Source organism: Xenopus tropicalis, chromosome 7, assembly GCF_000004195.4.
Source record: "Xenopus tropicalis strain Nigerian chromosome 7, UCB_Xtro_10.0, whole genome shotgun sequence".
NCBI lineage: Eukaryota > Metazoa > Chordata > Amphibia > Anura > Pipidae > Xenopus > Xenopus tropicalis.
Genome location: NC_030683.2, coordinates 107,888,943 through 107,900,367, shown reverse-complemented (window position 1 = coordinate 107,900,367; position 11,425 = coordinate 107,888,943). Strand labels below are relative to the sequence as shown.

General features: G+C 38.2%; 1 protein-coding gene across 1 annotated transcript in view; it reads left to right on the top strand.

The window, feature by feature from the left end:
- The first annotated feature begins 5,416 nt into the window (after window positions 1-5,416).
- LOC116412429 (carcinoembryonic antigen-related cell adhesion molecule 1-like) overlaps window positions 5,417-11,425 on the top strand; it is a 39,015-nt gene continuing 33,006 nt past the window's right edge. Inside the window, exons 1-2 of the mRNA XM_031906645.1 lie at window positions 5,417-5,520; window positions 9,621-9,926. Of these exons, the coding sequence (XP_031762505.1) occupies window positions 5,469-5,520; window positions 9,621-9,926 (358 nt within the window). The 5' untranslated portion in view covers window positions 5,417-5,468. The remainder of the gene's footprint in view (window positions 5,521-9,620; window positions 9,927-11,425) is intronic.

Below are 11,425 nucleotides of genomic sequence, written 5' to 3'. Positions count from 1 at the left end.
TTAATAACAAAATACTGCCCATCAGGCCTATTTAGGGCAATGTCCCAAACATGCATTTGAAGTTTGAACAGGTAAACAGGAAATCAATATATAATTACTGCATAATTAGCTATCAATATAATTGCCAGCCTGATTAAACCTCTGCTATAACAAGAAAAAAACTCACCATTGAATTGATTATGGCAAAGAGATTCCTGTATTCAAGGGCAGCTGGATCCTAATATCCCTGGAAAATAAAGAAACAACATTATAACAACCTACAGGGCACTATAATTCTATTTTCTATTCATCACCATAAATCTAATACAATCAAGACGTCTTATCCATCTGGCCTCCCACGATAAGAGCAATTATTGCACCCAAATTTGTTTCTTAGGTGCAAAACCCAAGTCCTTCCATTTCCACTGACAAACTTATGTTTGTCACAGAGGCATCTGTTTTCGTACATTGCTTAAATGTATGACTGTTTATTTGCTGCTTAACTCTTATCTAATCCAAGAATATTGTTTTGCCCACTTTGAGTATTCCAAATGGGCACTTAAGTGAATAAATGACATTTTTAGATTATTCATTTAGTGGCACCTCAACCCCTGTAGTTGGGTGATTTATATTGACTACTTTGATAAATGAGCTGCAACAATTTCATTTCCATTACCAAAAAGAACCTTCAAACATATCAACCCCAGTATCAAGGGGGTGAGTTGTAAATAAAATGTCTTGTAAAGATGCAACCCAATGAGGAATGTTGAAAAAAGACTAATGTTTCCCATTGTCAAACACTTTTTCTATACTGTGACTCTCATATTTATGCATACATGTCATATTTACCCACAACGTTATTCTGACCCATAATCAGTACGTGATTTATGGTTTAAGAGCTGTTCAGAGAGCATCTGCCAACTTCTGCCAAATAAAAGAAATTAGTGACAAATGATCTATTAGTAAACTTAAGACGTTGGCACCATTGAAGTTTATATTGCCCTTTGATGAAGGTTTACAATGTGAAAGTAATGCCCTAATTACTACAGTGCTTGTGTATACTATTATGCATTGCCATGGAACTTTGTATTGCCAATGACAAGAGACCTTGAAAGGGTCGGTTGTTGCACCATCCCTTATGAGTTAGAGAAAAAACTCCTTCTTAGAAAGTCTCACAGGATATAAAAAATATTACATAAATGTGGATGACATTTTAGTAGTCTGGGTTGGACCATTACAAATATCAGGTCCGATGGTCACCATGGCTTATAAATCACATTCAACTGTTTAATTTACTTTTGAAATTTTGAAATGAAAGTCTTGATGTGAATATTAAAATAGTAATATAGCAAGGAAATAATTACTGGGTTAGGAGCAGTCTTCTTCACATGAATGGATCCCCATTTGTGGTCATAAGACTCTATTGAAGCCATGCAGATAATAATCACACAGAAAACTTCATAGAAAGGACTTTCCTAAAGGACATGGAAGAAGTTGGAAGATTGTTCTGTGAGTAGCCCATGCGCCTATATCATGAATGAAATTAAACAGATTAATGTGTGTGGATAAATATAACAACAATTGCAAGAATTCATGAAGAATGAAGTCATTAAAAAAGTACTGGCCAATTTTGTAGCCAGGTGAGAAATATGGGTGTCTTTTAAAAAATATTTCTAATTGTAGCATGTAAAAGGGTGTATCTTTATGCGATTGCGATTGTTTAGGTCCAACTTAGTCCCCTGATACTGGGCACAGGATATTTGAAGGTAACAAAATGTGGGTACTTTTTCATGTTAGGACTGCATTTGTTGCAGGGCCCAATATACCTCACCCCACTGAAGGGGTAGAGCTCCCACCAAAAACATATGCCACTTGTCAAAGCAAAAATGTTGTTTATGCAATGAAATGCCCCATGTAGGCAAAACAATATATGATAAAGGAGCATAAAAAGGCAAAATTTGAAGTAGGGTTCTACTACAAATACTCCTGTGATGTCAACATTTCCTCTGATATTTGTGAGTGGGGTTTATTGACAAAAAATACTTTTGCAGAGGGGAAAGCCAGATGGATAAGACACCTGGATTGTATAATGCCTAAAGGTGGTCATACACGGGCCGATTGTAGCTGCCAACATCAGTCCCTTAGACCGATAATTGGCCAGATATCTATCAGGCATGTTAGATATCTATCGGCTCGTTGATGTGGTCCCCGAACAGACTGTACCCATTGCCAATCATTTGGCCCCAGGGCCAAGCAAGTGGATATTAACATGTATGGCCACCTTAAGGGTATAAGTGAACAATACACTTATTATGTGCCCTGTATTTTTTTATAAATGTGTCTCTTTACAAGCAACTTTGGAAGCCAACCAGCATTAAATACATAGATGTCATAATCAGTTTATTGGTGAGTCATTGTTCAGGTACAGGCCATTAACATTTTATTGTGGTAGCAAATGTATTAATAAATAACTTTGCAGTACTTGCATGTTTTATTGCCTGTCCCAATACATGATGAGGTTATTGGATAGGCCTGGTGAGCAGTATTTATTCAAACACTGTACCGTACTGGTTTCTGGAATTTTTATTTTAAAGGGGATCTTAACCACACAAGAAAAATGAATTGATGTAAATTTACTCAAAGTGGTCCTCTGGGCACTTTTGCAGTTTATAGTTTTATATTTTTAGTGGTTTCTAAAAAAAAAATTGCAGTTTTAGACTGCTGCTAGGTTGTTTACAGTTAAAATATCCTTCTGTAAAACCTATAATGAAACTAAGGGAGGCATCCCTATGGGTAATGGAATTTATGGACCTTTTATGCCCTGAATGAAATAATATAATTCCTTTACCAGAAGACTATGCCCTCACCTTGCTTCTTTTAAAGCGCTTCTAAGGAGAATAAATTAATATTTCTATTAGAAACCCCATGGGGAACATAAAAAAGAAGGTCTGTGGTGTTTTCCATACATGGCAATATAACTTACCTCACCCCTAGATTATGCAATGGCAGTAACATTCAGACTTTAACCGATTTCACTCTCCAGCCATGTAGAAGATAGATATGTAAGAAAGGCAGTGTGCAGACAACCACAACAAGAACATTTTGCACTGACAGAGCATTCTATATGCTGTGTAACAGTAACCAAAATCAATCCTGATCTATTTCTATATGGTATTGCAGAAATATACAGGTATGCTCACATTTGGGCAACATGATTTTAACATTACATCCATTTTAAATGTGGATTTCCTTGGCAACCAATGGGTGGTCACTCCTTTTAGTGCGGCTGGCATCTGTTTTTAAGCTGTATTAAGCCCTACTGTTGTATCATCTGCCCCCCTCCAGTCTGCATGAAGACTTCTATGTAAAGCTCACTAGTACAATAATATAACTATTTCATTAATGCCAACAGATTACAGCTATGAATGATGGGGCCATTGTTATGGGGGGTGCTGGCATATGACATATGAAGAGAATCATTATAGCAAAGGCCGAAGAATAACATGTGAAAGGGGCACTGGCAGCCACACTGCGCAGTTTCTCAGATAACTGGGAACACAGGCTCCTGATTTATGGTCTCTCTACACATTACTAGTTAATATTTACAAAAGGAAGCCTTCAGCTCCCTGTATAAGTCTAATTTTTTCTTGTAAACCTCAGTCTTGTTTATGGTTTATGACTGGAATCTTTTATTATATCTTTATTACAGAGCATTAGTTATGACCTGCGGTGTAATCATTGATCCATACCATATGCATGAAACAGGGACTCATTTTTTATTAACCGTCTGGACAAGAACCTCTTGTTATCATAACCACAGACTGATATTTCTCCCTTTTAACTGACACTAGTTCTTTTTTCAGGGTTCCTACTTCTTTGACTCTAAGGCATCTTATAGCACCAGTGCTGTAAACCAGTGCAACTGGCTACAGTCTATGGGGCTGAGGAATATATAAACAAAGGTAGGAGTAAGTACTGACTCCCAATCCTATCCATTTGGGTAAACTGGGAAGGTCTTGACCTTTTCGGAACCAACAACCTCCTGACCATTTGCCTTCTCCTGCCTCCAACTGTTTTAAACCCTCTGTGAAATTTCCAACTTAGCACCCCTTCTATGATGTACCCATAAAGTTCACTTTGCTTGTTCTTTTAAAATTGGGCATCTCATTTAGACATACCTGTAGTTTCCTTTGGGACAGAACCCCTCAACACTGGATTCAGCAAGTGCCCAGACTGCTGCTTTGCCCCAAACAATTTAGATTGAGACCCAGCTTATTCAGAATACAGAATTTACAGGAGCAGTTCAAGATCAAAAGGCCAGGTAGTATCAATAAACCAGACCAACAGCGATCAAGAGCCAAAAGAGTAACACAGAAGCAGTCCTTATTACAATCTATAAAGGTAATATAATGAAGATCACAACTTTGCCAGGTATAGTAACCCATAACAAACAATATTTTTTAAAAGTTGACAAGTAAATACTAAAGGAAAAAGGGCCCTAGGAACATGTTACTTATTCACCTCATACCCAATCATTTCATCCCCCCTGCCCCACCGCTTACATGGTGACGGAGGAGCAACTCAAGGGGGTCTTCCACACAGAGATCATTTGTTACAATACTCAGATTACACATGTATGTATGTATATCTTTATTTATAAAGTGCTACTTATGTACGCAGCGCTGTACAGTAGAATACATTAATACAAACAGGGGGTTATTAAGATAATAATAGATAAATACAAAGTATAACAATAAATACAAATAAATACAAGGTACAGTTGCAATAAGTTAAGAGTCAAAGACACAAGAGGATGGAGGTCCCTGCCCCGTAGAGCTTACAATCTATATGGGAGGGTAACTTACAGACACAAATAGGCAAATATAAGTGCTGTAGGTCACAGTGGGTGACAATATAATATAAGTGCCAGGTCCCAGAAATAATTTGGCATTATTCTGCAGTACCACATCCATATTTTTATTGACTTGGACTAAGACACACAAGTTGAAGTAAAACTCAAAATGAAAAAGCAGTAGACAGGTTGAACCCCATTATTTCTGTGTGTGATTGGTTTTGCTGTACATGCGTTTTCCCTAAGGAGGCATACAGCTCATTAGAATATTTGCTGTGTGAAAACACATCAAGGCTACCATACTACTGTATATAATCCTTTGCATGAAATTCGGGAGTTCAGGCTTTAACTATAAGCTCTAAAAGTTGTAAAAACACCTTTAATGTTGGAGCTATGGCTTAAAAGGTTGTAATGTTGGTATAAAATGCATGAAATGATTCTTTATACCCAGCATTCTTCATGAGCGACCTTTCTAGTTGTTATCTCTTGTAATGATGTGTATGCAACATGTACTGCAGAAATCTCACAGTTACAGATAAGATAATACAGAATAGAAAGTATGTTTCCTCATACTGGTTACGGTATTAGTCTGCTTCACAGGGACACAGGGAGAGCAGTCTCCTATACTTTAAAGTAGATGGGTTGCTCTCTGTGCTGGAATCTCTGGACACTGTTCGTGTTGGCATCAGGTAAGACATTGGGATTTGCCTCAAACCTAAGCAATAGCCTCTAACATTGATGGATCTGGGAAGGGGACTTCAGTGTTGTCTGAGTATAGTCAGTAGGAAAGAAGGTTTAATATAATCTTCAGGTTGCTGTCCGTGGTTTAATGTTTTTTAGTCCATGGCCACCCAGCTAGAAAGATAATTAGCCCTCTACTTAGGGAAATCTGGAATGTAATTTCTCTGTGCCCAGTACAGATTAAGGGGGGAATGTAATAAAATGGAAAATAGTCGTCAATGTGCAATGTGAAAATGTTTGCCTCTGTGCGAACAAATTTGCCTTCGTATGAATTTATTATGGGCTTTGCAAACATGGAAAATGTTTAGCGACCACTTCCAACAATGGTTTGCAAATTTTATAGTTTGCGACATTGCATGGTGTATTTTTATTACATTTCCCCATCAGTATTTTCATGCAGCGTCTACCTGCATCCACAAGACAGGAAAAAAGTAAAACACCCATGTGAATGAGCTTGTTAATTCAATGTTCTCTGTCCTGAATATTGGGGGAACTTTGGGTAGGTTTAGAGATGATCTTTAATGCATCTTGCATGTTTCATGTATAACAGAGTACCTAGTAGTCTAATGGTGTAATAAAAGGTGGCATAAACTCTATTGCCAATGGGCACTATTGTATACACAGCACTCTCCATGTTTACACTACATAAAATTACAAATAGGCAAGACAAACAATAAATAGATATACATAGGGGCTGATTTACTTACCCACGAACGGGTCGAATGGAGTCCGATTGCGTTTTTTTTCGTAATGATCGGTACTTTGCGATTTTTTCGTATGTTTTGCGATTTTTTCGGATTCTTTCCGAATTTTTCGGATCCAATACGATTTTTGCGTAAAAACGCGAGTTTTCCTATCCATTACGAAAGTTGCGTAAAAAGTTGCGCATTTTGCGTAGCGTTAAAAAATGCGCAACTTTTCGCGTAAGTTTTAACGCTACGCAAAATGCGCAACTTTTTACGCAACTTTCGTAATGGATACGAAAAACTCGCGTTTTTACGCAAAAATCGTATTGGTAACGAAAAATTCGTACAGAATCCGAAAAAATCGCAAAACATACGAAAAAGTCGCAAAATGTTCGTTTTCAAGTCGGAACTTTTCCAATTCGGGTCGGATTCGTGGGTTAGTAAATCAGCCCCATAGAGTATGTGCCACGTGACAAGAGGCATGGGAGGAGGTAGGTCCCTGCCCTGCTAAGTTTACAATCTAATCATATATGAAATCATTTACAAGGCAATCAGTTAATAATGCTAACTGGTAGTAGAACAATGAAGCGTTTGAGAAATGACAAGAAGGTTCTACATTTTTTTTAATCAACTGCAACAATGTGTATGGTGTGTAACTAGGTCAGTGACAAATTAAAACCTGGTAGGCAGCGGCTACTATAGACTGTTGGACTTGTCTTGTTTTCTTTTTTTCCTTTTAGCTTAAAAAATATATGTATTTCAGCCGAAGTATGGGAATGCAGACAATGAATATTGTTGCTTATTTTTATTACAATATTTATTTTTCAAAAAAGAATAAATATTTTCAGCCCTGATTATAAATACACTGGAAAAACGAATTCACCCTCCCAGGCTGCACAAACACTATTGTGATCTGAATTTGTGTTGTACTGCCCCTGTATCGTATATGAGATTTGTTTTAACAACCTGGTGTTTGATTTCATTTTTCCATGCCAAAAAAATAACGTTTGGCACAGTAGAAAAGGAGGATATAAAGGCTAATTTTGATTTTTAAAAGTTATAGTGAAATCTGGGCTGGATGAATGAAGTGAATTTCCTTCTTCTTGTGTAGCTGCCGCCTTCTTTCTATTGTAAATGACACAAACAATAAGCAATCAGATCCTGCTGAGATTCCAGCTATCTGTATAGCAGATCTTTATAGCACCCACATTCAGTAGGACTTATTTTATGTCAAATAAAATGATAAATCTAAACAAATATTGACATAAACGTACATGATTCCACAGGCTGAAAGGAAACCATTATAGTTTGTCTCTGGCGTGTAGGGACCATCTCCCCACCTCCCCACCTCCCCTTGGGCTGTTAATTCAACCCCTTTACCCCTTTCTCTGCCCTTTTGTTATGTGATGGATTCTGGGACTTAAACGCCCTGTGATTAGTGGTTGATAAACTATATTTATTCTCTAAAAAGTAGGGATGCACCAAACCCACTTTTTTGGGTTCGAGCGAACCCCCCGAACCCACCCTGAAAGATTCTGCAAAATCCCGAACCGAACCCGAATCCTAATTAACATATGTTAATTATGATCGGAAGGGGTTAAAAATTGGCACGTTGCCAAAATGTTTTCCCCTGACCATTTAACTCTTTCCAAATGCTAATTAAGATTCAGCCAAAACGGAATCCTTCAAAAAAAAGCCTGGATTCGTCCCGAATCCCGAACGAAATCTGGGATTCAGTGCATCCCTACTAAAAAGAAAAGTCTTTAAGTCTAATCCAATACTTCATAATGGAACAAGGTGAGGGAGGGGTTAAATGACTCTATGAGCCTTAGGGGGCATGGAAAATTGGTTCTTGGAATCAAAGGTTAGTTTCCTTTAAAACTGTGTAATTAGGTATGCCTGTGTAAAAAAAATTGATATTTATTTCTGGCAGTTTAGAAAATGTTTCTGCACATTTTTACATAATGAGTTTAAAAGAGGTCTTTTTTCCCTTTAGTGGTTCAGCTGTTACACAAGAAGAGACAATTTTCGTAAATGCAGCTACCGCACAACTTTTTTGATGTATGCAACTTTTTTTGACGTAACCACAATGTTTTTGCCGTGACTGTTTGGCGTGACCAATTTTTGTGGCAGTATCAAAAAAAATTCACCTGGCGAAATGCAGAATTTGGCAGCAAATCCATGCCTGGCAAAAAAATTCACTCAACACTATAAATTGTTTACAAAAAAAGAGACAAGAAATCCTGTGTTTCTTTTGATAGAGGACTATAAGTGCTTATGGCTGTATTTACAGAGATCTTTCTAAAAGCTGCCTACTGGGCACACTCAGTGAATCTTCACAGCTTAGATTACTAAACATGCCCCTCCAGTCTAGCCACCAGTGAAGAGATGATATTGTTGGTTCCCACAGAAACTCTGCTGTAACTGTCTGCTTCTAAATTTCTCACTGATGATGTGTCAGAGGAAAAATGGCCACCAGGTGAAAGCAGTACAAATTATGCCATTTGGGTGGGGGAGATGTGCCCAACTGATATTCATGGTAGGAAAATGTATGGTTTACATGTCCTTTAAAGCTGTTCTGTTCTGGCTCATAGCAACCAATGTGTTAAACCTCTTGGTCACACACTTCAAGGCAATTAGTTGCACCACCGACCATGCGGGAAAGTCTTTTGTATTTCCATGCACGGGCACTTTAAAAGTTCGGAGCAAAAAATTCAGAATACACAATAGGCTCTTTAAATAGTCTTTACTGGCTCATAGCAACCAATGCAACATTTGTATACACAGTAACATTTTTTTTAAAAAACTTACTGCTTGCTTTGATTTCAAAATGATTTCATTTATTGTGTGTGTTATTTTATTTCTTAGCCTTTGTATTCTGCCTCTTTCCACACAAAATAGAAAATGTTACAGGAAGGCAGCTAAGAGTAGATAAAAGAGCTCATTTATGTCCCCAAGTGCAGTTGTGGTCCCCGTAATTTCCCTTCCATTGCATTGTGGGGGAAAAAACATGGTGATTGCACTCAAAATTTCATGTTGCTCATTGCACTAAACCCTAAAGTTTCCCTTTTAGTCCCAATCTACAGAAGCAACAACAGCAGCAGCAGGGCCAGGAATCGCATCAAGATAAGATTTATATTTTTTTGAATTACAGGGCCACCATATTTTCCTACTGAAATACACTGTGCACGCATAATACAGTATGTAAGTCTATGTAAGTCAGTAATGAGACATCAGTGTAGACAAGTGTGTTCCTACCAGCAATTGTACAGAGCCGGCATTGTCTCATAGCCAAATGAATAGCCCTAGATCTGTACACTGCACAGTTAACCAGTTTTAAATGTCTTTCTATTATGTTTCAGTAAATGCTTCAACTGCCAGTGACTTTGATGGGGCTGTCGGGGGATCCGTGTTCATGTTCACTTCCCTGAGCGTCCCGGGACGTCACAAGATAACATGGGAGGCTGATACCACTCTGATTGCAACTATTGAAGATGGTCAAAATCCGGTTTACTACCCAACTTACAATTCCAGATGTGAATTGTTTTCAAATGCGACACTGAGGCTGGATGGGCTATTACCCAGTGATTCCAAAAATTATAAACAAAGCATTGAAAACAAAAATACCGGTGTTACTTCCTCCGTCACAGTCACTCTTGAAGTGCACAGTAAGTAGAAAAATACGAAAGGGTAAGGCAGGTTAATATCTGTATATGTACCTAAGCCAACCATGTCCATATGTTATTAGATACACAGGTTATTGGTGTAAGAAAAAAATGGAGCGACGTTGGGCATTTCAATAGGCATAAAATATACAAGGTGCCCTTCATATACATGTTTTTTGACAGGGTGTTTTTCTATTGATGTGAGTGGAAAATGGCTGCAGGAAGTATTAACCAACACTGTTTTTGGCAAAAGAACTGCAGAGGTCAAAGTGCCCCGTGTCCCATAAGCCTGAGGGTACAGTTAGGCGAATAAGACATTCATGTTATATACTGTAGTATGCAGTGTCAGACTGGGGTAACTAAGGCCCACCAAAGAACCTGATGACAAGGTCCCACAAATTGGCTACTTCTTTATTACTCAATTTTACTTACATGTGTCTGTGTGTACAGTATATATAAATACAAGCACAAGACAGCTACTGCATACAAGTACAACCACAGACACATAATTCAACAGGTGGGGGACAGCAGGGGTTATGTTCTGTTCCCTTCCTTGTTTGTTATTTTACCTTCCATGTTATTCCCTCGCTCTTTCCTATTTTGTTTTCCCCTTTTCCCCATTCTTCCATTTTTGCTCTACTGTTCTCCCATTTCTTCCTCCCACTTCCATTTTCTCATCTGATCGCCTTTCTTTTGTAGTGTCTCATTTTCTTATATCTCCATTTCTGAATTCTGCTTCTTTTTGAGCTTTTGATCTCTGCTATCGCGGGCAACTAAATGGCTTTACACCGGCAACAATAGGAGTGGAAGGCCCTACGCATCGCTTCTGTTTGGAATACGGAAGTGATGCAAAAGACTTCTATTGTTGCCGGTGGAAAGCCATTTTGGAGTGGTTAGTCTCCCACGGTAGCAGAGATCTATCGCAGGCGACTGTGGGTCCTTACCTTTATATTAGCTTCTGATTTTCCTATACTTTACCCTTTCCATTTTCTTCTCTGCTCCCCATATGGTTGTCTTTTTTCCTTTTGCTTCCACTGTTTATTGTTTTCCACTTTTACTTGCATTTTTATGCTTTTTCTCATTCTCCACTTTTCTCCATGTTTCTCTCCCTCTCCCTTTGCAGTCTTTTGCGTCTCTTTTGCTTTTCTGCCTGTTCTCCAGGATCAATGAAGGAAACACCTATACGCCAGCACACAATTGTAAAAGGTGCGCATTTGAGCACGCTTCCCATAACATAATGCCGCTTACATGAAGGCAGGTTCCAGGCACGCTGCATGTTCCTTCCTGTATCTATGTGGACCCAGCTTGGCTGTGCCATGATGGGATTTTTGTGGTTTTTGAAACCATAATTAAATCCATTTCCACTAAAACCAGGAATGTCCACTCATTTATTGAAATGTATGAATTGAATAAGCATGAACAAATTTAAATGTGGAACAAAAAGAACATGAAAACCCACACATTTTTCGTGGTTTTTACTAGGGATGCACCAAACTCACTTT